This window comes from Ctenopharyngodon idella, chromosome 23 (genome assembly GCF_019924925.1).
Source record: "Ctenopharyngodon idella isolate HZGC_01 chromosome 23, HZGC01, whole genome shotgun sequence".
Lineage (NCBI taxonomy): Eukaryota > Metazoa > Chordata > Actinopteri > Cypriniformes > Xenocyprididae > Ctenopharyngodon > Ctenopharyngodon idella.
This window is the reverse complement of record NC_067242.1, coordinates 8,700,148-8,727,797: the sequence shown is the minus strand read 5'-3', so window position 1 is coordinate 8,727,797 and position 27,650 is coordinate 8,700,148. Positions and strand designations below refer to the sequence as shown.

The following is a 27,650-nucleotide window of genomic DNA, read 5'->3' as shown; positions in this document are numbered from 1 at the left end:
CCAGCTTTTGGTACCTTTGGCAGTGTGGGCAGGTGCCAAATCCTGCTGGAAAATGAAATCAGCATCTCCATAAAGCTTGTCAGCAGAACTAAGCATGAAGTGCTCTAAAATTTCCTGGTAGATGGCTGCGTTGATTGTGGACTTCAGAAAACACAGTGGACCAACACCAGCAGATGACATGGGAGCTCAAATCATCACTGATGGAAACTTCACACTGGACTTAAAGCAACATGGTTTCTGTGCCTTTCCACTCTTCCTCCAGACTCTGGGACCTTGATTTCCAAATGAAATGCAAAATTTACTTTCATCTGAAAAGAGGACTTTGGACCACTGAGCAACAGTCCAGTTCTTTTTCTCCTTAGCCCAGGTAAGACGCTTCTGACGTTGTCTTTGTTTCAGAAGTGGCTTGATAAGTGGAGTGTGACAGTTGTAGCCCATTTCCTGAAGACGTCTGTGTGCGGTGGCTCTTGATGCACTGACTCCAGCTTCAGTCCACTCCTTTTGAAGCTCTCCTAAGTTCTTAAATCTTCTCAAGCCTTTGGTCATTCCTTTCACTTGTACACCTTTTCCTACCACACTTTTTCCTTCCAGTCAACTTTCCATGAATATGCTTTGACACAGCACTCTGCGAACAGCCAGCTCTTTCAGCAGTGACCCTCTGTGGCTTACCCTCATTGTAGAGGGTCTTGATGATCGTCTTCTGGACAACTGTCAAGTCAGCAGACTTCCCCATGACTGCTGTTGGGATTACTGACCTAAACCCAGTATTTATACCCTGAGACTGGTCATTTAATAGAACTTGAAATTAAATAATATTCTAATAATTTGAGATACTGATTTTTTGATTTTGATGAGCAGCAAGAGCATTTCAAAATGAAAACAAAAAAGTCTGGAAATATTTTACTTTATGTCTAATAAAGTTTTACTTATTGAATTAATTACTTAAAAAAAAAAACTTTTTCATGATATTCTAATTTATTGAGATGCACATATATATATATATATATAAATTATGTTATTTCTATTCATCAAAGAACCCTAAAAAAAATTAATCATGGTTTCCACAAAAACATGAAGCAGCACAACTGTTTTCAACATTGATAATAATAATAAATGTTTCTATTTCAGCAAATCATTATATTAGAATGATTTCTGAAGGATCATGTGACACTGAAGACTGGAGTAATGATGCTGAAAATTCAGCTTTGATCAAAGAAATAAATTATATTTTAAAATATATTCAAATAGAAAACAGTTCTTTTAAATTGTAATAATATTTCAAGAGTTTTTACTGTATTTTTGATCTAAAAAATGCAATCTTACAGTGAGCAGAAGAGACTTCTTTCAAAACATTAAATCTTACCGACCTCTTTTGAACAGTAGTGTATCTTACTTGCTGAGATAAGCCCTGCTAACAGTGGGTCCTTTTTAAATATTTTATGAGATTTTTACCTTTAACAGGATTGGACAGTGGACAACATGAAACTATTTAAAGAAGAGGGATTCAAGGATCAAGAAACGACCCTCAAACTCGGGTCATTTGCACATAAGCGCCACAGTGCAATCGAAACCCACACGTTACTCTCCAGGCTCATCTGCAACATCCCTGGGTCCTTGAGCAAGACACTTTACTCTAGCACACTTCAGGGCAGAACTGTCCCAGCTATAAATGCATTTTTAATTGCCCAGTATGAAGTGTCTAAATGGCAACTAATTATAAAATGTTGAATTTTTAAAAATCTATTCATTATTGATATCCACTATTAATAATAAGACCTAACATACGCATGTGAGAAAATCCAACAGCGATGAAAGTACCGTAGACAGATCTCTTGTAGTCCAGCATGCCGTGAGCTCATTGTTACACCTGGGGCCAATTTAACCAAAGCGAGCCATGCTTTTCCACATACCAGAAGCTGTCAAAGAGCTTACAACCGTCATCTGAAAGATTTTCATCCAAGGAATATAGAGCACATTGTCTGCAAGGACAGAGAGGACTAGGTAAAAGTTGAAGCTAAGTTATTTGCTGAAAAGAATCTCAGGAAAGCATTCAGCTCTCCAGGGAGATGAATTCGACAATTAAGTCTATGTCTACATTAATCTTTTTACAATTGGAAATGGCTTTTTCATTTCAAAATGGTCTCCATCCACACTAAGTTTCGGAAACGTCGGAAAATGCTTAAATCATCTTACTGTGCATTCGTGAAACATAATAAAAGCTCACCAAGATGATCCCAAGAGATAGTCAGATATAATCCTCATGCTATTTTTCTGGCACTATCATTTTCTTAGCAAAATATCTCACTCAATCGACATTCCATGTATGATCTAAAACGCTAATGATCTAAAAATTTCTCTCATTTAAGTATTTTTGTCTTGTTTTCCAGTACAAATTTTTAAACATTCTTTACTTGAGAAGCAAAATGACATCAGATAAATACGTCTTTATGCCAAAAAAGGTTCTATATAAGGAGAAATATCTTAAATAATTGCATAATACTCATGTTTAATGGGTTATTTTTAATTTTTTTCAGTAAAAAATTAAAAATAACTACTAAATAAAGTATGAAAACAAAACAAAATTAATTAAAGGGGACCTATTATGCAAAATTCACAAAAAACAACCAGCCTATAATAGTAAAAATCCACCCAATCCTTTTTTTATAATCCCCATAAATCATAAACAGTCTCTCCAAACGAGCAGTTCCAGATTTCTTCCTACACTTACATAAGAGTATAGGGAAGCCCCGCCCACAACTGGTGATGGATAGCTCCTCCCCTGAGTGAGCTGTACACAGTCCGCCATGTTTATCTCCTCGCCAGAGCGTTTAACAGCAGCATCCAAGTAAGAAATGTATTCTTATTAAAGCTAATAAAGTTATTTAAGCAAGAGCAGTGAGTGATTTTCCTTTTGTTGTTTGGTTCATTTTAACAGCATATACAGCAGTAGGTACTGTATATTACGCTGTTTTCACTTTAATACACAGATCTAATATACAAATGCGATATATTTCCCTGTTGTTTACGTTCACAGACATAACTGACTGTGTTTGTGAACTTTGTGTGTTTTTGACATAACCTTGTGTGTATTTGACAGTTTAAGTGCAATAAGACGCGAAAGAGAAATTAGTTTGATACTCTCAGGACGCGCTGTCTGACAGCCAGCTTTCTTTGTGCGTGCTTCGGATGTGTGCACTCAGAAACCCATATATCAGATGTTATGGCTTTAAAACGCATGCAAATAATAACTTTCATGATGACAAAGGACTGCAATGTAACGTGCGCATGGCCAAGATAGAGATGATAATCAAAACCAAACAGATGTTTTGTTAGTTTTTGGCAGAGTATCTGAGGCACGAGTTGTACAAGCTCCGCCCTCTTCTGGAAAGTGGGCGGGGATCAGCAGCTCATTTGCATTTAAAGATACATGCACAAAAGCAGCATGTTTTTCTTCCACTCAAAAATGGGCATTTACAGCATTGTATAATAAATTATCTGTGGGGTATTTTGAGCTGAAACTTCACAGACACATTCTGGGGACACCAGAGACTTATATTACATCTTGTAAAAAGGGGCATAATAGGTACCCTTTAAAACTAAATCCATAAAATGATCCCATGATGGGAACCCCTAAAAGGTTCTACATGTGAAGTGCCTGACAGAACCCTTTAAAGTTCTATTTAGAACCTGTGTTTTCAAAAAAATGTGTTTTCAAATATTACATCCGTATTAGTGTAGACGTAGCCTAAGGCTGCACGGCTTGACCAAATCAGGCCCAGGATGCTCTGCAGGGTTCTTTAACACCCGTCCTTTCTCTCTCCCTGAGCCTGTGAAAGGTGTATCTCAGGTCTGGAGGAGATCCAGCATTGTTTCAATGCCAAAGATAGGAGATACAGAGTTGCTCTCACTTCTCACATCTTGAAGACCTGCAGAAATCCCCAACGACTCTGGTGTCGTAGGTTGCATTTACAATGGAGGTGAGTCAGTGCACTGGAACCTTGTGGAGGAGTTTATCCTGAAGGTGGATTTCCAGGAAATGCATGGAGTCTATAAATAAATAATTTGCCATATACTTTCCACAATATATGCTCCAACAGAGCTGCTGGCTTGATCACAGTGTGCACTGACAGGGGATCCAGCCGAAAGCATTGTGCACGCTTTAATGCTAAATGTTACTCCCAGTGAGGAATGATGGAGCAGCATTTCACCATTCATAGACCAGCTAATGTATTCATATAGTTCATTCATTCAGCGCCATTTTTTGTCATGCGTTGTTTAGTTTTATTGTACTGTGTGCATATATTGTGATGTTTTGCATCTGAATTTCATTAAACCACACAAACATATAGGCAGAAACACAGATAAACATGCATGTACATACATCTGGAGAAGGAGAGACTTCTTACCTTGAAGCTCCAGTAATGTGGTTGCTAAGAGAATTAGAGAGGAACAGAGAAGGGAAAGAGTAATGAGTTATACTGCATCGTTACATTCATTTAAACACACACTAGCATTCAAAAGTTTGGAGTAAAGAATGCATTAAATTGGTCAAAAGTGACAGTAAAGTCATTTATAATGTTACAAAAGATTTCTATAAAAACTTTCTATTCATCAAAGAATCCTGAAAAAAAAGTAGCAGCAGAAATGTGTTCAGCATTGATAATAATATTCAAATGATTTCTGAAGGATCATGTGACATTGAAGACTGGAGTAATGATGCTGAAAATTCAGCTTTGCTATTAAAGGAATAAAATACATTTTAAAATAGAAAGAATATATTTTAAATTGTAATAATATTTCACAATAATTCTGTTTTTACTGTATTTTTGATCAAATAAATGCAGCCTTGGTGAACAGAAGACTTTTTTCAAAAAAAAAACTGTGATTGACAGGTGCTATTAGCCAATAGAATTTGATCTATATCAATGGCCTATTATTTTAGAAAACCAATGGAAACCTCAGTATCTAAACAAGTCCCTAGAAAGCATTCTTAAACATACTCATATTTCACACAAAAAGTCAAAAAAGTTCTTGACTGTGTCAAAAACCAAAGGTCATTGACTTAACACAGTGTTTTTGCATGAAGGAAATTGATTTTCAGGCTTCCACGGCAACATAACATCACATTTACTGATCTTGAAACCAATCATGTGACCTTTCGAGATAAACAAGCAAATATTAATGTTTTCAACTGTAAATAAATACATTTACTTTTCTTAAACGCCCTGTCTAAAACCAGTTTTATTCTTTCAACCAACCATCACACACACAGGATTGTGGGATATCATTGACAATGTTAGGAAGCGCACATCTGTGACGGGATGTTATGCAACCCCTGGATCTGGACACGTCTTGATACGCAATTTTCAGGTTTCGGACACAGCCCAAATACAACATAAAAAGAGCTTTTTTGACATCTCATACTGGTGGCATCTCAAAACAGTTAAGTGCCTACAAAACATTTTTGCCCAGACACGTTCAATTGTTCGATTTAAATATCCTAAAATGCTGTCTAGGTAGGGAGCTCACCATGCTCTGAGATAGTATTTAGCTAATCGCTACGACCAGCAGAAGTGTGTGCATCAGAGCATAACGCAAACGCTAGAAGCCGCTTTAATACACTAATTCACACATCAGAACACACATACAGCAGCAGAAGGGTTTTAGTTACAGTAACAGTAGCTCAGAAATTAGATGAAGACCCACCCTGACCTGCATGACAAGCAAGCCCACCTTCCTCTCATCCCATTTCTCTCAAATCCCCTTCTCTGTCTCTCATTGTTTATGTCTCTCTTAGGTTTGCAAACATACCCACACAGACATCATTCTCTTGTGTGTGTGTCTGTTTCTCTCTCTCTCACACACACACACAGACACTGCGGCAGGCCACACCTGCTTCTATACTTGCATGTCATACAACCACCTACACCGTTGCTATGACGACACAGACCTCTACAACATCACTACAATTTAGCATACATTAAATTCAATGTGAAGTCAAAATTGACCTTATTTACTTTCATAAAACACATTCCTGATGTTATCATGCACATTTCATCTGTGCACGCTATTCTACACGATGAAAATTCCAAAAAGGCCTCCAACTAGGAAGATGACCAAGAAGTATTATTATTATTACTAAATAAAAATTAATGTAAAAAATAAAATTACATTGAATTGATTACTATTATAAACTGACTACTATTTATAAACTTGCTATAGTATAAAATAAAATAAAATTCTCTTTATATTTTGTTTCTTTTTGAAGAATGTCAAAATACAGAAGTAAAATGTCAAAATTTTCCTGATCCTCAAAATAATAATAATTGTTGTTGTTGTTAGTGCTGTCAAATCGATTAATCATGATTAATCGCATCTAACATAAAAGTTTGTGAATACACACACACACACTTTATATTTACAAACGTTTATGTTTGCTGCGATTGTGATGAATTGATTTGATTAATCGCATGTAACATAAGTTTGTAAATATATGTGTGTGTTTGTGTATACACACACACACACACAATATATATTTATAAGCTTTTATGTTTGATGCGATTAATCGATTTGATTAATCGCATCTAACAAAGTTTGTGAATATGTGTGTGTGTTTTATGTTTGATGCGATTAATCGCGATTAATCGATTTGATTAATCGCATCTAACATAAAAGTTTGTAAATATGTGTGTGTGTGTATACACACACACACACACACACACATTATGTTTACAAATGTTTATGTTTGATGCGAAAAATCATGATTAATCGATTTGACAGCGCTAGTTATTATTAATCATTATTATTATTGTTGCTGTTTTTATTAATATTCTGTTATTAGTTGCTGTTATTAGTATAATTATTAATACTCTTTAATATTCTGTTACATTATGAACTGAAGTATGTCAAAATACAGAAGTAAAATGGTATGCGAATGCTCATGCTTTCAGGTCCCACCATAATACCTGTTCAAACACACACTATTGGCACCTGATTACATCCTCAATCCGGCTGTCAGTCTCTCTCCCTCTTTCTTTCTGTTCACTGTGGATTTCTCATGTACTCATAGACTGATGAAGGTATGATACCATCACTAATTAATAAGCTCCGTTGTCGGTCGACTCTCTCCTGCTAGTTCTCCGCTCCTCTTCTGCGGTTTCGTCATCTATGGACTATAATAACTTCTTAGTTCGTCTCACTCTACAAAGCCAACAATGAAACCATAATCGACCCTATTTACTTTAATACATGCTCCTGGTCTTACTGTGTGCAGTATTAAGTTACTGTTTGTCATCATAATTGCTTGTGCAACAAGTTTCCCTTTTGGCTGATTGTTAAATGTTATTTAACTAACTAATAGCCAAATAACTACTTAGTCATTGTTTTAATCTACTGTTGTAATGCATGAAATTTGCCAATATTAATGCACTAATTTAACGCCTGTTAACATTAAATGTAACAAAGGTTATTGCAATAAGACCAAATAACAATACATTTTAAGAAGCATTACCATTGGGATACGTGAAGACGCTCTGGAGGGTGAACTTGACCTTCAGCCTCCACGTCCCGGTAAAAAAGCCTCCTCAAAAGTGTGTGCCGGTGGAGTTTCAGGAGGGGATCAAACCCCCACAATCCACCGCAAACCCACATTCTGATACATAATGCTCGCATTACAGGAGCCAATCAACTCCTGAATGGTAAAACCAAGTCCCCTGCCCTACATATTCTCTCGTTTCACGCACAAATACGTCACGCTATGAAAGTAAAAATCGAATGACGGTTCATGTCGACTCTGTCCTTCAGCGGTTTTCCTCCCTCTGTGTCTCAGTACCCACTCCTGCTGTATGCCAGCTAGCTATGTGATATCATTGATTTCCCTACATGGGCTCGGTTACCATGGTAACGGTAGACTCCCTTCTCTCTCTTTCTCATTCCAGTGGTGTTTGGAGACGGTGGATGCAGCCAGACAGGCAAATATACAGAGTAAATACAAGGAAGGATGGATAGATTCCAAGGAGGAAAAAAAAAGAGGGAATAGATCATGAGAGAGAGAGAGAGAGGTGGCTAAAAGAAAGGAGGAAATGACATTATGGATTTACACATAACTGCAAATATAAGCTACATTTTTATATTTTTTTGTAATGAGAATTTCAGTGCTTGAGCATTCAGAAGTTCTGCATTCATGATGTTAGGCTGTTGTTTGTGGTTGCCAGGGTGTTGCTATGCAGTTTCTTTGGTATTTTAGAATGTTGCTATGTGGCAGTGTTGTTATAACTAAAACGAAATGTTACAGTAACATTTTGTCGGTAAAAAAAGGTCAATTTTCCATTGTCAATAGTGCAAAGCACTGCTCACACACAAGAAGTTACTTTCAAACCAAGCAGCATCTATTGGTCAGAGCTGCGAATTAACGTGACCAGGGGACCAAAATCTGCCTTTTTCGCCCTTATTCAAATCTCATGGATTCCTATTTAAATGACTGGATTTCACCCACAAGATTTTGCCAAATAATGGTAAATGTGACTGCACCTTAAAACTGAATAAAGCTGAATATAAATAAAAATATTAGATGAAACTAAAATTATTATTTTTTAAAATTTTGCCATGGCAACTAACTGAGATAAGTTTAAGTAATAAAAATACTAACAGAAATAAAACTAAAGCTGAAATAAATAAATGAAAACGACTTGTGCGCACAGAAAGCCATTTCAGACGGCGCTTGAACTAACAAAAATGCACAAAATTACGCCAATATGCCCATTTAGTCAAGTATCCTCGCAATACTTGTTAAATGAGTTCAATTAAGTCTTAAACGATCGTAAAGAGTTGTAAGAAAATGTGTATTAGATCAGTGTCATATGCGGCAGGTCTTAAAGTGACAGCAGCCTAATAAACCTGCTGCTGTTTGTCATTAAGGATAATCAAAGAACAAAATATAACAGAGAAAATCACTCACTGCTCTTGACTGAATAACATTTGTAGCTTTAATAAGGCTTAATTTAAATTTAATTTATAATTTATGCAGTGAAGACTGTGAAGTGTTTGATAACTTTATTCAATTTCTGTAGCCCAAGGGCCAGATTTACTAACAACTTACTCTTTTGGCGTTAAAAAACTATTGTCAGGATTTACTAAAGACATGCAGTGAAAAATTAGTGCTGAAAAGGCGCAGACACAGTTATTTTTGTGGCTGACCTTATTGCATATGCATTTGCATTTGTAGGAGTTTCCCTTTCAGATACAAAATGTATGGGAGGAGAGTATTTAAATGAATCACACAATTTTTTTAATCAAATGACTATATATATATATATATATATATATATATATACATACATACATACATACACACAGTATACAGTGACTGTACCTTTAGTTTTAGTTATAGATTATCCCACTCCCAGTATGTGCAATAACAAAAGTGATGTTTGACTTATCAAGAGCCACTACTAAAAAAGAAAAAAGAATGACTGCAAAGAGGAGGAGGAGGATGTTGTAAGAGATGATTAGAGGTGGGAGGAAGTATGACAGACAGAAGAGAAGAGAGGAACAGAAAAACCACATGACAAGCTGAAAAACGCTAATCAAAGGCCTTTTCAATATTCAAACATCATGAACATAAAATTTTGGTAACCCTTTATGTTAGGGTCTTTTAACTAGTTGCTTATTAGCATGCATATTACTAGGATATTGGCTGTTTATTAGCACATATTAATGCCTTATTCTGCATGACCATATTCTACATTCTTAATCCTACCCAATACCTGAACTTAACAACTAACTTACTAACTATTAATAAGCAGTAAATTAGGAGTTTATTGAGAGACAAGTCACAGTTAATAGTGAATATGTGTTCCCTATACTAAAGTACATTTTTTGAACATTAAAGGGGACCTATTATGCTCCATTATACAAGATGTAAAATAAGTCTCTGATGTCCCCAGAGTGTGTATATGAAGTTTTAGCTCAAAATACCCCACAGATATTTTTTACAGCATGTTAAAATTGCCACTTTTTGTGGGTGAGCAAAAACGTGCCGTTTTAGAGAGTGCCCTTTAAATGCTAATGAACTACTGCTCTCGACACACTATAATGTCAGAAACTGCGAATAAATGCTGAATGGAGATAGAACAGGTACAGTTTAGTTTAATTACGGTTATAACTTATATTGTCTTCTTGTTTTTATCCACTATATTAGTACAAGCCTGATGTGCCGGACCCCGTTCGACTTTACCGATTAATATTTTATGACGTTTATTGTACTTCACACAAAATATGTAGCATCTGTTTTCACTCTAGAAAATCACTGTAAGAGCAGTGCAAGTGTGCATTAAAATATTATCCATAAACTCTCTCTCTCTCCCTTGCATTATCATCAACATACATAGCGAAATACACAGAAACACTCGTTACAACTAACAGTAAACAAATATATAAAGACCTTATGCCTTTTCAGGTGGTGCTTAATAAACTGGTAAACTTTATATTCGTAAATTAACTCCGATGAACTGTAATAAAGTGCTCTCACCTTCATTACTGCCATATCCAGTATCACTCTGGAGGCTGTAAGCTCGATCACGAACAGTTTGTACTGATCCATTCTTTAGTAACAACTCTTTAGCACAACCTGTGTTTTGTATTGTCCCTTTGTATTGACATTCGTTCACAAAGTCCGGTGTGAAATGATTTGCGCAGACATACTCCCTCAATTTCGTTAGAATTGAGGGAGCATTTTCTTCGAAAACAAAATTAATCCACCTCGTCTTCAACGGCTCAGATTTAGAGAGTAAATGTAGAGAGCTATGTGGATTAATACATCCAGCTACAAAACACCTAAAATGCTTGGGAGACGTACTCGTCAGTGCAGCAATGGCGGACTGTGTACACTGCTGTGTCGCTGTGAACTCGCTCAGAGCGGTTCTATGTTAAAACGGCAGTGTCTGTCAACATTTGTGGTAGGGGCCTGTGGCTAAAGTGACGTCACACTGCCAGGAACCTGCAAACGGCTTGTTCTGAGACACTGCTTATGATTTATGGGGATTTAAAAAAAAAAGGAGTGGGTGGATTTTTATCATTATAGGGTGGTTGTGTACTGCCAACACACATTTATATCCAAACACCATGCAAAAGTGAATTTTGCATAATAGGTCCCCTTAATTCTAAGCAAGCTGAGGGGAATTGTGTCAACACATCCCCGATTCACAGGTACGAACACCAAGGCTCAACATATGTGGAGCGCTTATGCTAATCACTAGACCACACCTTCTGCTCTGTTGACATACACACACACACACACACCCTCCCATTCATGTTACCTGCTGCCGCGCACAGTTAGTGTTGACCAGCATGGCGGCGTGCTGTGGAGGGTATTTGTTTCGCTGATGCTCCATGTCGCCGCTCTTGTGGAGCTTAGCAAAGGCCTCCATGTCAGGGTTGGAGAGGCGGCGCGTGTTACTGCCCAGAGTGTGATAGCGGCGCTGATATTCTGCATCATCCCCACGCAACATCACAAGCAATTTATCTGGCTAGTTCTCCCTCTCTCCTTCTCCGTCACAAAACTGTGGGGTGAAAAAAGTAAAAGCAAAAGGTCAAGAGCTGGATATCTGGTATGTTGGATGGAGCCCTTCAATATATACACACTAAACGGTTTGCAAGATTAGGATGACGTCCAAAATGCCAGGATGGCATGCTATTTCTGCTGTATTTTTTTTATTGGTGCATGCTTTTTAGGCTAATATTACGATACAGTCATATATGTACGATACAGTCATATCTCTCAAACCCAATGGGAGGGAAAACTGGCGTGTTCAAGTAGGGAAGAGGAAATCAGGGATGTAGATAAGACAGGGAGATGGTGGGTCGGAAATTGTCTGATGATGTGATAAAGTCTGAACATGATGAAATAGGCAGGTTGTCATACCTACGCCTGCTGATCGAAGAATTATGATTTGTGTGTGTTTTGCTGGAGGATACGGCACAGTGAGCTCTAGCACATGTCAGCCAACACTAATGCTGTCTGACCTGTCAAACTGAGAAACCCACAGCTTACAACCTCTGGACTTGAATTAATTATACAACCAAAAGAGAGATCAATTTTGCTTATATCTGCATTACATTAACACACAGCCGGAATGTGAGCTCTCAAATAATAAAAAGGAGCACAGATCAAGAAAATTATTAGTTGAGTTAGACTGAATAACCAACTAAATAAATTAAATAACCAATAACTAAATAACCAACTAAATCACCAACTAACCAAATAAATAACTAACCAACTAAATGCATTAAAGAATTAGTTCACTTTAAAATGAAAAAGCTTTACTCACCCTCAAGCCATCCTAGGTTTATATGACTTTCTTCTTTCTGATGAACACAATCGGAGTTATATTAAAGGTTTAGTTCACCCAAAAATGAAAATAATGTCATTTATTACTCACCCTCATGCCGTTCCACACCCGTAAGACCTTCGTTTATCTTCGGAACACAAATTAAGATATTTTTGTTGAAATTCGATGGCTCAGTGAGGCCTGCGTAGCCAGCAATGACATTTCCTCTCTCAAGATCCATTAATGTACTAAAAACATATTTAAATCAGTTCATGTGATTACAGTGGTTCAATATTAATATTATAAAGCGACGAGAATATTTTTGGTGCGCCAAAAAAAAACCCCAAAATAACGACTTATATTATGATGGCTGATTTCAAAACACTGCTTCATGAAGCTTCAGAGCGTTATGAATCAGCGTGTCGAATCATGATTCGGATCGCAAACTGCTGAAATCACGTGACTTTGGCGCTCCAAACCGCTGATTCGACACGCTGATTCATAACGCTCCGAAGCTTCATGAAGCAGTGTTTTAAAATCGGCCATCACTATAAAAGTCGTTATTTTGATTTTTTGCCGCACCAAAAATATTCTCGTCTCTTTATAATATTAATATTGAACCACTGTACTCACATGAACAGATTTAAATAAGTTTTTAGTACATTAATGGATCTTGAGAGAGGAAATGTCATTGCTGGCTATGCAGGCCTCACTGAGCCATCGGATTTCAACAAAAATATCTTAATTTGCGTTCCGAAGACTAACGAAAGTTTTACGGGTGTGGAACGGCATGAGGGTGAGTAATAAATTACATTATTTTCATTTTTGGGTGAACTAACCCTTTAATAAATATCCAAGCTTTATAATGGCAGTGAACGGGATCAACGAGTATGAAGCTCAAGAAAGTGCATCCATCCAAAGCAAAACATACTTCACATGGATCCGGGGGGTTAATAAAGGCCTTCTGAAGCGAAGCAATGCGTTTGTGTAAGAAAAATATCTATATTTAACAAGTTATAAAGTACGTAAGACCACCTTCCATATTCAACTTAGGAAGAAAGCATAACTGATGTCGTGTCAGTTAAGCTTTTTTCATAAGTTGAATACGGAAGGCGTAGGACGTAGCGTAAGCGTTTTGTACTCTAGAGGCATTACACTTTCTTCGTAAGTTGAATACGGAAGGCGGTCTGGTGGAAGCTAGATATTTTACTTAATAACTTTTTAAACATAGATATTTTTCTTACATAAACGCATCGCTTTGCTTCAGAAGGCTTTTATTAACCCCCCGAAGCCGTGTGGAGTACGTTTATGATGGATGGATGCACTTTCTTGAGCTTCATGCTCGTTGGTCCCGCTCACTGCCATTATAAAGCTTCTATGCATCAGGATATTTATTAATATAACTCCGATTGTGTTCATCAAAAAGAAGAAAGTCATATACACCTTAGAATGGCTTGAGGGTGAGTAAAGCTTGGGCTAATTTTCATTTTTATAGTGAACTAATCCTTTAATAAACTTAATAACCAATTAACCAACTAAATAACTAAATATCCAAATATTGACCAATTAACCAACAAAATAACCAGCTAACTAAAATAACCAACTAACCAAATAAATACTATCTATACTATAAATACTATCCTTTAAAATAATGTGTTGCAACATGCACTGAAGACATTCTAGCAGGTTGAACATGAAAATAAGCTGGAGAAAAACTCTAAGAAAGCTGGCGACAAAACAACTCAAAAGAAAAATGTTTTTCTCTGTGTTGTTGTAGAGACACAACACCCACCAAGGAGCCCAAAATAGAGGCCCAAACTAATAGACACTCAAAACAACAAAACCCACTGAAGAGGTGCGAGATCAAAGGAGGAACCATTATATTAGCATACCGCAGGGAAGAAATGTAGATGGATAAAGCGTTTCAGAGAATGAGAGGAATGGATTTATCCACGGATCGTACTATTACATGCTGATCTGCCACGGGAGCTTTATACCTTCTCTACACCAAAGCAGCTGTAAATAATGAGATTGACACAAGTGGGCGGAGACTACAGCAATCGACCAATGAGAAAGTGATTAGGTGATTACAGAATATCTATATATTCTGTTATTCTCTCCGTTTTATACAGTAATCACAAGAACTCTCTCAAATAAGATGGACAGAATAGCCTAGAATAGAAAAAACAGTATTTTACATATTTCAACAACAGAACTCACTATTTGAGCTTTTTCAGGAACTTTTTCAGGAACAGATACATTAAAAAGCACAATAAAAGTAGTCTATACAACTTGTGCACTATATTCCAAGTGTTCTAAAGACATATGACGCCATTTTAAGCTGTGAATAACATCAGGAAGCAGAAAGTAGAAAAGTTAGCGCTCTAAAATGCTCGCCCATGCTAAATGCTGACCTCAAGGAACCCCGTTTTGATTGAACTTTCTTGGGACTGAAGTGTCTGTTGGTGTGTAAACAGTCTACCCAGCAGGCCTAACATATTTTCCCACCGGAAGGCAAAGAACACTGACAAGCAGTCTGAGGTGAGCACACACAATTAACATTTAATGCTAATTACAGATCATTTATTCATAACACTATTTGCAAGAAACTAACAACTGGGATGGAGTCAACTAAATAATACAACTGCAAAAGAAGATAGAAATGTGAGGTACTTACAGTTATTCCATTCCACTGCTCTACTTTTCCATTGTTTTTCTACATAAACATCAGCTACACGCTCTTCGTCTTTGACTGTCTGTTGCTCTCACGTCTTTTGAAGGTTCTCGCGCATGATGACATGACATTATATATTTCTAAACAACGCTGCACTCAGGTTAAAATAAGTTCAAAAACGTCTTGAGACCTTGCACTTTTCTCACATTATCACGTCTTGCTTTATTCAATATAAATGTGTGAATGGTCCCTAATGCAGTCAATTCTGATTCTGTAGTAAATTATAATATCGAAGTGCAACCAATCAGAACTATAAGTCAACAATGTAATGTTAGTCACTTTGGATAAAAGCATCTGTCAAATGCATAAATGTAAAGTATGATTCATGTCTGTGGCATAAACAGTGGCAGATGAGTTATTAAGTTTAATATTTATGGTTCAGTGTTATTTTAGTATCACTGAAATACTATTATAGGTCTCTCTCTATATAATTCGTTTTTGTTTTATATTTTCTGTTTTCATTTTAATTTTAGTTTTAAAGTATTTTGTTGTTTGTCATTTTTTGTGAGTTTTTTTTTTTAAATATGTCTATATTTTATTAATTTTAATTTCAGTTTTAGTTATTTTGGTACATCAGGTTAAACTTAAAAATGAGAAATGTTGCTTTGGCAACTAGCTAAAATAAAAAATATATATTAAAAGTTTTATTTATATATTTTTTATTTCAGTTAAAGGGGTGGTTGATTATGATTTCACTTTTTTAACTTTATTTAGTGTGTAATGTTGCTGTAACATCTGCAAAGTTACAACACTCAAAGTTCAATGCAAAGGGAGATATTTTCTTTTACAGAAATCGCTTTTTAAGGACTACAACAAACAGCTGGTAGGGACTACAACGAGCTTCTTTCCTGGGTAAGTGACATCACTAACCCTAAAATTTACATAAACCCCACCCCCGAGTAGACGCAACAAAGCGGTGAGGCCATGTTATTGCAATACAGTACGCAACACAAATGCAATAGCATGTCATAAAAGCAAGATGACAACATAAGTTATATGTGTAATTAAACTAAACTATACCTGTTCTATCTTCATGCAGAATATATTGTCTGGCTCTGTTGGCATCTTACAACAGTTCCCACATGAGCGATTTATACCTTATCATGACAGAATATGCTAATCAATGACTTTAAGATAGTTAACTCCACATCTGATACATAAGTTAATCAACTAACCATTCAGAAACGTCCCGTTGCATTCTACACATTGTCACTTCTTCTTGAGTCTCTCCATCAGTGTCCGACTCCGGCTTGAACATAAAAGGCTGAACAGTTTCTGATATTTTCAGTGAGTCTGAGGTAATCGACGAGCTCTTGAAACTCCGCCCTTTTCTTGGGAGCAGCAACTCATTTGCATTTAAAGGGACACACACAAGGAGCGTTTTTGCTCACCCTCAAAAAGTAACAAATTTAACATGCTATAAAAAATTATCTGTGGGGTATTTTGAGCTAAAACTTCACAGACACATTCTGGGGACACCAGAGACTTATTTTACATATTGCAAAAGTGGCATTATATGACCCCTTTAAAATGTATATCACCTTTAGCAAATGGTGTATGTTTTTTAACTGAAAATCAAAGACTTCACAAAGAGAGAGAAGGTTTTTGGTGTATCATATAAACTATAAACAAACTACCAGGACTGACAGGAAAAATTACACCTTGATGGCCACCAGTAAAGCTGAAGTGTGTAATTTCTGAGCCACTAGGTGCACAAATGGTGACACAAACACAAACACAACAAAAAAGCTTCCTATCCCCCAGCTTTTGTGTCTCGCCCACATCTGCCAATGTTCAGATAAATATTACAGGTAGTCCTACATTTACACCAGTGGTTGAGTCAGAGGTTGACATGTTGTGTGTTTCAAACAAAAACAGTAATTCTAAAACATTTAAAGTGTGTCCAAGAATTCAAGCAGAACAATTTGGGAAGGCTACTAAAGTTAAACAAACCATTGTGATAACCAATCAGAAACTAGCAGAGCCCTCAAAGAACCAAACAGGGCTTTGCAGTTTTACATTTACATTTAGCGGAAAGCTACTTATGATAGAGGAACATCACCAGTTCGTCACAGAGCCAACAACATTCACCAGGTGTATTAGAAAGCTATAGTTCTAATGTCTCTTATTATTCTCTGTCCTTGGTTATAACTGCAGATATTATGCAATCATCTACCTATAAGCATGACAAATGAACTTAGCTAGTGATCTAATGTCCACTTGTGTGTGAGAGAGTACACAAAGATTGATTACCGCCCAATTTTAACACTCCTCGGACAGACACATAAAACAAGTGTGCCATGACAGGTGTTTTAACCCCGGAGCCTCTGCCGCCTCTAAGCAGGTATGAACGATCGGCCATAAGTGTCAGGGGATTCTGGGAATTCTCGCCTGAGGGGAATCAGTAAAGTGGCCTGGAGATTAACGATCCCTCGTTTAGTGATATGAACAGATGAGAGATGATGAAAGCTGAGAGAAAAATAGGATGGAAAGACTTTGGGGTTCATTAAAGGATGGAGAATTCTCTAAATATTCTAATTTAATATGTAAATTAAATACAAATTTCTATAAGTGCTATTATATTATATTATATTATATTATACTGATGTCTAGAAATAATCTGTTTACTGTATTAAAGGTGCAATATGTAAGAATTTTGCAGTAAAATATCCAAAAGCTACTAGGCCAGTGTTATATCGTTCACTTGAGTACTTACAATATCCCAGATGTTTCCAACTATTTGTAAATTGTGAGAAAACTGCAATTTTAACCAAGGCTCCGGGACGTGTGAGGAGTCGCCTGTCAATTGCGTCATACCCGCGTTACCCTCCGTTTCCGGTTTTTTTTTTGTAGAAACCATGGAAACACCAAAGACGCTTTAATATATTACATGTTTTAATAGACAAGGGAACGACTGTTTGGTTACATTTATAGACAGAAAACTAATTATTGTTATATAGCTCAACACGTTTAGTCTTATTGTTTAAATCTAATTTTCTTGATTTTTTTGTGAGTACCATGCTTTACCATGCCTCAGAGAAAAACACTATTTTGTCAAGTAGCTAACATAGCATAATCAGATGCAGCTTTATTTTTAGTAACAGTAATACAGAATTTTCTCCATCAATCACATTTTAAAATTAATTGCATGCCATTTATCAACACAAGACATCCAGCATTTAATATGATATTCTAAAATCGATCTAGCTTACTTCAGTGTGCAACAAGTGTCTCACAGCAGCCGCCGAGCGAACGCACAGAGTAATGTTATAACATCATTTTCAACACACTCAAATGTATCTAATATAATAAACAGAGCTGTGTTACCTCATACTCATGACCGTAAAAGTGGAAGCAGCGCCAGCGACTGTGTCATAATAAAAGTTCTGCCGCTTGTGAGGCGTGTGTTGCGCAATCGCTCCAGCGGCTTCGTTCAGCTCGTTCCCACAACACTCGGCCCTGCTCTGCTTCATACTACAGTAACGTTAATAATCGCATCCATGAACATGGTTTCTTCCCGAGTCCTATCCCGATTATTTCCACCGGCTGTGACGTGAAGACCACATGTCCCAAGATTCCGCGCTCAAACTTGCCATCATCAACCTACGCCTTTGTTTTGAATAGGGCTCTAATGACCTCTAGCGGACAGAAAATCTTACATATTGCAGCTTTAATGAAAAAAAATCATAAATCAGTTATTTGACTTGTTAATTCAACTATAGAAAATTATATGAATTAAAAATGATTATAAAAATAATAAAATAAAAAAAAACTACAAAATATAAATAAAAACTAAATAAATAAAAAAATACATACATTTTGAGAAAGGAGAAAGATTATATTACATATGGAAGAGACATGTTTTGATTTATTTTTAGCCTTTAGACTTTCAGATTGTAATGTTAGATTGTAATAAGAAACGCCCCAGAATCCTTGACCGCAAAGGGGGCGTGTCAAGCGGTTCAAGTCATCACTCAGGGTGACGGTGACATCGCTATTAAACGCTCTCATGGACAACGTACAAACATTGTATGTCACAGAGTGAGCAAAGAAAGAAGGAAAGAAAGGATTATTCATGCTGGGTTTAATAATATAACACCGGAAATCTAAAAGAGATCCATCATCTACTGGTGTTTAATAAAGCAGTCTGGACTGTGCTGGACTTCAGTAACCAATCTAACAGGACACAGTAATAGAGAAGTTCATCTGAAGACCCCCTAACAAGAGAATGAAAATGAATGAAAATCTGAGAATATGAGAAACTCATAAATACTGTTACAACATCTGCAGCCAGCAGTGAATCTCATGATGTGTTATCAAGCTCCACTACTAGATGTTTCCCACCATCAGATGAGAAACTGATGAAAATGCTTTTAACAAATGAAAAATAAAGTCTAAAGGGCTCATTTATTAACGCATGTGCACTTAGATTTGATTCCACCTTTCAAAAGTTTGGGGTCATATTTTAAAGACCCCCTGTGGTGTTTTTAATGTTGTTTATATGGCTGTGTGGTGTTTTTAATATGTTTTAAGACAAACCATGTGCAAATTCATATGTCAGCACCATTGCTGATTATTTTCTCCTTAAAACTGCAGTGAAAAAAGACCTGAAATTGTGACGTCACAAACTACCTTGTAACCAATCACGTCAACGTGCCGGCGGCCTTAGCATAATTAACAGCGAACTAGTAGTCTCGAGAGAAGCCTGGTTATCCCGGTATATGTTTCTGTTGATATGAAAAATAGGGTAGATTTAGCAATATGACAGGTGTATGATGTATATTACGATGTTATGATGAAATATGCCTTTCTCCACTGACATTGTTCAAAGCGTTTGTAAGGGTACTGACTGTTAGAAGGCAGCTGTCTCACTCGTGAAAGTGAACATGGTTTGTTTGTGTAACATTAGCAACACATTATTAGCTGTTTGATAACATAGTCAAGCAAAAGGCTAATCATATTAATTACCGTGTCCGATGTTGTAAAGAGCGATACCATTGTGCAGCGTTTACCTCAGCATCTCTGAGCTGGTGTAAGTGAGTGGAGGCGGAGCTAATTTGCATATTCAATGATCCGCGTATATTAAATGAGCCAAGGGTGTAGAGTTACATTCAAGCTATTTAAAGGCATGTAGAAAAAAAACTTTTAAATATGTCATTTTGGTTGAGTTTAAAGGGATAAAATTATTGATTACAGGGGGACTTTGGACAATGCTTTTGAAAGAAGTCTCTTCTGCTCACCAAGGCTACATTTATTTGATTAAAAATACAGTAAAAACAGTAATATTGTGAAATATTATTACAATTCAAAATAAATGTGTTCTATTTTAATTTATTTTAAAATGTAATTTATTCCTGTGATGCTGATTTTTCAGAATCAGTCAAACATTTTTTTAGACTTAATAGGATTTTGCTTATCAAGTAAATGTTTTTTGATTTAAGAATATTTATATATATTTGTACTGGAAAACAAGACAAAAATACTTTGTATAGCAGTTCACAAGTTCACAAATTGCACCGCAAGATATGCATGATCCTAAATTAAAGATATCATGATAGTGAAGTGATGTCATAGAGGAAGTTAACAAGCAATCATAACTTGCAGCTGATATTTCAGAGTACATGAAACACCTGCTGGAAGGTGAAAGTCTGATTAGATTCTAATCAGCATTAGCTGTAAAAGCAGCGGGATATAAACACACACTTGCTAAAGTGGAGGGTGGAATAAAACTTGAACTAATTCTGCTTGTTATCCGGAACAACTTATTACGCACACACTTAAGAGGAACGTTGCTTTGGGAAAATAACAAGGAAACTATCTAATTATAAGTATGCACATTAAATCATCGCAGCGACGACTGAATATTAATTAATTTCGCCATGAGGAGAAACCCATATCACGGAAATCGTCAGTGGACTGAGATTTCACACCAGTAGACTTAAATGAGGCACAAAATCTGACCCTACACCACTACATTTTAATTAACATCTCTCCCTCTCTCTCAGGGGTCTCTTGGCAGAGACAGGATCCCTGTTTAACCTTTGACCTTGTGACAGACCACCCACTGGAGGCTCTAAGATTGAGGATTGACACTAATGTAGCCGTTCTCAGGGTCAGTATCCTCCTGAGGAGCACTGCGGAGTGTCAGAGGACGTGTTTTAAATGAATAACCAACCCTATCTGCATGGTTCATCAGCAGTAAAACATGTTTCACTGACCTCAATGTCATCTAGTGATACTGGAAAACAGATTTAATGGCTACTTAAGACAACAGAGACGCTTTCATCTGTAAGCATGCATGTAAAACAGTCAGCATGCATATGGACTTCAAGAGCAACATATGGGGTCACAGATGCTGTGTGAAAGAAGACCAAATCTAGCTAAATATGCATGCATATTAACCTTTCACCATTCAGTGAAGATTTGGCTGAAAAACAACAGTATGGAGACCACCAGTCATGTTCAGTTTTATCAAAAATGGAAGTAAATATGCGCGTTAACACCAAGAACCAGGGCTGTAACCACCATAGACACAACAATTAGAAATGGCCAAATTGTCCCCCCCAATATCTGAAATTCTTGCACTGCTCTGCTGCACTTTATTACGCAGCTATCTGTATGTTGTTAGAATGAAAAAAAGGTTTAAAAGTTACATTTTTAGTCTGGTCTGCCTCAGTGGTCTAACAGCGCTTGTCAACGTTAATTCAATTGAGACGGCCAATCAAATCAAAGTAGGCGGGGTTTACCGTTCACAGAAGCAGAGCATGAATGACAGAAACATCAAATATATATATACTCAAATATGGCTGTTCTGAATTTAAAATATGCATTTAGGCTACATGATTCATGTAATTCTTAATGACGAGACAAGAAATTGTTTACATTTACGTTTACTCAGCATATGCATACAAATAAATGCATATTTTAATGCTAATTAATGCAAATATTATTTGCAAATAGCAAAAATGATTAGTTCCCAACTAGAATTAGACCTGTTTCTTTATGCTTATATATATATATATATATAAAATCCCCCCTAAATGTTCAAGACATGGATACAGTCTTGCCAAGAACGATAACTATAAAGATAACGATAACTATATTAGCATCCACACCAGTAGACAATGCTGCAGTTTTGTCATCTGCCGCTTTAAAGCAGGATGGATTCTGATTGGATGTCAATGTTTTTCTCTTTCTTTAGCTCAGCGTTGCCAAGGCTAGTTTAACACTGGTTGTTTTTCATGTCCGCGGGTTAAAGCAACCCCAAATAACAAGATATTTAGCCCCTGGAATGCGAATTTGCCCAGGGGAACCCCAACAAAAACACAGATTTTACCTCTCAGAATGTGATTGGGCTAGTTTTGAGCTTTGAGTAGCAATTGGGTGGGTTTTGTTGTGAAAATCTGGCAACCCTGCTTTAAAAAATAGTTCTGAAATTGATTCCAATGATATCGTTTCTCTGGACATCTGTTGTAGAGTTACCCAAAGTACTGACTTCGGTACCAAACGGTACTGAAATTTTAAAAATGTGATGCTTTGAGCGCTGTTGAGCTGATTCGTAAACACCTCTGATTGGCCATTGTGTTCACGCACTCATCGGATATGTCTGTGATTCGCTACAATGATCAACGTATGGGAGCGCTTGAAAGAACATGGAAGAGTTTGAATTTGAAAGCGGGCGTCTATCAGCGGACTGGTCCCGTGTGTACCTGTGTAAGTGCTCGGTGAAGAGCTTCATTGATGACTATTTACAACATGTTTTTGAAGCGTTGATCATTGAAGCCAATCATAGACATATCTAATGAGCGCATCAACACAATGGCCAATCAGAGGTGTTACGAATCCGCTCAACAGCGCTCAAAGCGTCACATTTTAAAAATTTCAGTACCGACTAGGTACTGAAGTTGGTCCTTTTGACAACTCTAGTTAATTGTGATGTGGACTCTAGTTATCTTTATCATTATGGTCCATAGTGTGAACGGGCCTTTAGACAGCAAGAGGCCATCTAACACAATTCGTTTGTTTGTACATGCCGTTTAGAGGCAAAAAAAAAAAAAAAATGAACAGTTACACAGAAAAACACATGAAATTATTATAAAACTGTATAGACTTTATGATCAGAATTTCTTTCCTAGAAGAGGTTAATGCTAATCATAATGTCAATATCTACCTTGTTCTCTGTGGACTGAAAACGACCGTTGAATCAAAGACAATCAGATATTTTGGCACCTAACACTTGAAGACATCTAATACCATTGCAACAATGCTAATAAATACTATTGCTCACTCAAAAACACTCTCATATCTTGTTTTAGACCGAGAGATGAAGACACTGAGAAACCGAGAGAATCAGCTGTCATATGAAAAGTCTGAATAAAGGGATTTGAGTGCCCACATCATCATGACATCAGAGCATGAAGAGATGATTTACAGGATTTTTGAGCATGTGTGCTTGAGGTAGGTTACATGCGAGAGGTCTGAGCATTTAAAAATACGCAGCTCCGGAGGCATTTAACAGCCAGCGACTTAAATGTCCAGTGAAGGGAAAAGGGAGAATGAGAGAGAGAAAAGGATGATGGAGAAGAGAAGCACACGCAACCCACTTACTGTACAGCACCACCGCTGAAGGGGCCTTCAAAGGAAACTCTGCACTGATATGAAAATCCATAATCCAAACAGTAATGAGAGAGAGAGAGAGAGAGAGAGAGAGGGTGAAAATGAAAGCGAGTCGCTGTCTTTTCTGACAAGAATGCGAAGCCTCGCGGGAGGAGAAACTGTCGTGTCACACTGGATAGATTGATTAACAGATGGATGGATGGATGATAGATGGATTAACAGACGAACGGAGGGATGGACGAACAGACGGACGGATGGATGGACTGATTAACGGATAGATGGATGGATGGATAGATTGATTAACAAATGGTTGGATGGATAGATGGATGGATGGATGATGGATGGATGGATGGATGGATTGATTGATTGATTGATTGATTGATTAATGGATGGATACATGGATGGATGGATGGACTGATTAACAGATGGATGGATGGATGGATGGATGGATGGACTGATTAACAGATGATGGATGGATGGATGGATGGATTGGTGGATGGATGAATTGGTAGATGGATGGATGGATGGATGGATAGATTGATTAACAGATGGATGGATGGATGATAGATTGATTAACAGAGATGGATGGATGGATGGATGGACTGATTAACGGATGGATGGATGATGGATTGGTAGATGGATGGATGGATAGATTGATTAACAGATGGATGGATGGATAGATTGATTAACAGATGGATGGATGGATGATAGATTGATTAACAGAGATGGATGGATGGATGGATGGACTGATTAACGGATGGATGGATGATGGATTGGTAGATGGATGGATGAATTGGTAGATGGATGGATGGATGGATGGATGGATGGATAGATAGATTGATTAACAGATGGATGGATGGATGATAGATTGATTAACAGATGGATTGATTAACAGAGATGGATGGATGGATGGATGGACTGATTAACGGATGGATGGATGGATGGATTGGCAGATGAAGTTTGGTAGATGGATGGATGAATTGGTAGATGGATGGATAGACTGATTGATTAACGGATGGATGGATGGATGGATGAGATTGATTAACAGATGGATGGATGGATGGATGGATGGATGGATGGATGGAGTGATTAACGGATGGATGATGGATGGATGGATGAATTGGTAGATGATGAATTGGTATATGGATGGATAGATTGATTGATTAACGGATGAATGGATGGATGGATAGATAGATTAAAAGATGGATGGATGGATGGATGGATGGATGGATAGATTGATTAACAGATGGATGGATGGATTGATTAATGGATAGATAGGTGGATGGATAGATTGATTAACGAATGGATGGATGGATGGATGGATGGAAGGATGGATGGACAGACAGTTTTTCTTACTGAATATCCTGTTTCACTCCCAAAAAGTAAAATGGAAGTAAAATGGCTTTTAAACATCAATCCATGTTGCCTTCTTTCCCAGCTCGAATTCAATACACTGTCTGTTCATGTTTGGTGAATTTTGTTGAGGCAGGAGCAGCCGTAATTGTTGCACACTTGTAGCATTGCACTATACAGACTATAGCATTGTATTATGTCATTGTTATGCTGTCAATTCAAGCATTCTGTAATGTTCTATAATGTATTTGTCTCAATGAAACGCACTATTGCAGCATATCTGTACGCTGAAAGTCAATGCATCACCGTAATCCATCAAACCACAGGCGGTGTGCACATGCGCCTGTCTTCCTAATCCATGCAGTCTACAGGGACACACAGTAACGGAGACTGTCTCTCTTCCCCTATCAGCCTCTTCCACCCCATCTCTCCTGGCACTCATTTACTCGTTTGCCGACTCCCTCCTCTTCCTTCCTCAGTAGTGAGCAAGCAGCTCTTTAATTCCCATCTCTTCAGCAAGACGTGCGCTGTCACCTCAGCACTAATAGAACACTGCAGAGAGCTCATCTGCTTTATAAATGATGTTTATGATGGTCAGCGTGTATGTGTGGTTGGTATGTTTTGGATGGTATCTTGCAAATGTGTTAAATCAAGTGTGAAGCTTTACAGTGTATGTGTTAGTAAGAGAGAGAGAGAGAGGCTATGGTCAGCAAGAGCAAAATTTGAGCGTGTCAACCTAATAAAATCACTGCGGAGAGGGCTTTTTCCTGCAAGGTATTGTGTGTGTTTGAGCGTGTTTAAATACACAGCTAAGTGTTCTAATCAGAAAGCACTTCTCTCTTTATCTCAGGTCTTTCCCTTTGCAAATACTGATGCGATATAATAGTTTGAAGTTGCTTTGAAAAAAAGCATCAGCCAAATACATAAAGAAAAATGTAAATGTATTCAACAAACCACAGACAGTATTGACAAACCAGAGGCAGTAAACAGCAACTAATATTTTTTTAAATATAACTGAACACAAGTTGAAGTTTTATTATGTGTTAACAATGAGATTATGTGTTTTTTATAATCAATTAACAATGCTTTTGTCATTTTTTACAAGATGGACAAAATTTGTCACCAAAAAAAGTCATTCGGTTTAACCAAAATTTCAGTTTTACCGAATGACACTTTTGGTTATACCGAATGATGATATTTTCAAACAATTCTAACAGGCTGATATCTAGCTAGCTAGCAAAAGGACAATCAAACATTTTATATTTAGTACAAGTTTTTAAAATATTACAACATTTTCCATGTTTTATAGCGGTTGTACCGAATGACCTGATGTTTCAGGACATGCGTATGAGCAAGTGAAAACATGAATTTTTCAGATAGTTAAGAGAGAGTTAGTTACTTTGTTTCAAGACCATGTGGTCCTTTGCAGATGTCTGAATGATCCTGTCACATGATATTGAACGCATCACTTGATCCAAAATGGTCCCTTTATATTGGTTACTCCAAATGACATCAATGAAATTCATTTTTCTGGACATTCTTTCTCATAACAAAGCGACTTCTATACATAATTTTAATACCATTTTGCACAATGTTGATATATGATGTTATAAAATCATGCCAGAATAAAAAATATATACATTTATTACATTTTAAGATATTTTAATCACAAATGAAATGGCTGTATTGGCCTTTGGACGGTTAAACCGAATGACCTTTTGACACTTCAAAATACCTTTATATGTAGCAAAATATAATTAAACCTTTTGGATTCAATAAAAGAGATCTAGTTGTACTACCTTACATACTTTGGATGTCATATCTTTGTTTTTTATTGTTATTAAAGGGTTAGTTCACCCAAAAATGAAAATAATGTCATTTATTACTCACCCTCATGTCGTTCCACACCCATAAGACCTTTGTTCATCTTCGGAACGCAAATTAAGATATTTTAGTTGAAATCCGATGGCTCAGTGAGGCCTCCATAGCCAGCAATGACATTTCCTCTCTCAAGATCCATTAATGTACTAAAAACATATTTAAATCAGTTCATGTGAGTACAGTGGTTCAATATTAATATTATAAAGTGACGAGAATAATTTTTGTGTGCGCCAAAAAAACAAAATAACGACTTCTATAGTGATGGCCGATTTCAAAACACTGCTTCAGGAAGCTTCGGAGCGTTATGAATCTTTTGTGTCGAATCATGATTCAGATTGCGTGTCAAACCACCAAATCACGTGACTTTGGCGCTCCGAACCACTGATTCGACACGCTGATTCATAACGCTCCGAAGCTTCATTATTACAATAAAAAAATTCAAATGCCATTTTATGTTTGTGCTTTTGTAGGCTATGTTGGTTGGATGTATTTGCAGGCTGTTTTGAACATGCTAAAAATGGGGACATTTCCAGGGACAGGACACCGAAAATCGGGACTATCCGAGAAAACGGGGATATCAGGTCATCCTATTTTACATGAAGTACAATATGTAGGCTTTTCTAAAGTCCTTATATCCATTTTCCCCATTCTTAGCTTCCAAATCTTTTCTTATTCGGCCTGTCCACTTTTATGTCTCTCAAACACACACAACCCTTCTCCTCTGGGTCTCATCTAAATCT

General features: G+C 37.0%; 1 protein-coding gene across 5 annotated transcripts in view; it reads right to left on the bottom strand.

Moving 5' to 3' along the window:
• srcin1b (SRC kinase signaling inhibitor 1b) overlaps nt 1-27,650 on the bottom strand; it is a 75,064-nt gene that overhangs the window by 43,237 nt on the left and 4,177 nt on the right. For 4 of the 5 annotated variants that reach the window (XM_051881675.1, XM_051881674.1, XM_051881677.1 and 1 more), the window contains exons 2-3: nt 11,316-11,558; nt 4,407-4,430 (exon numbers count right to left, since the gene is read on the bottom strand). In XM_051881675.1, coding sequence (XP_051737635.1) covers nt 4,407-4,430; nt 11,316-11,507 — 216 coding nt within the window. In that variant the 5' untranslated portion in view covers nt 11,508-11,558. The remainder of the gene's footprint in view (nt 1-4,406; nt 4,431-11,315; nt 11,559-27,650) is intronic. The other variant, XM_051881678.1, reaches the window with a different exon arrangement.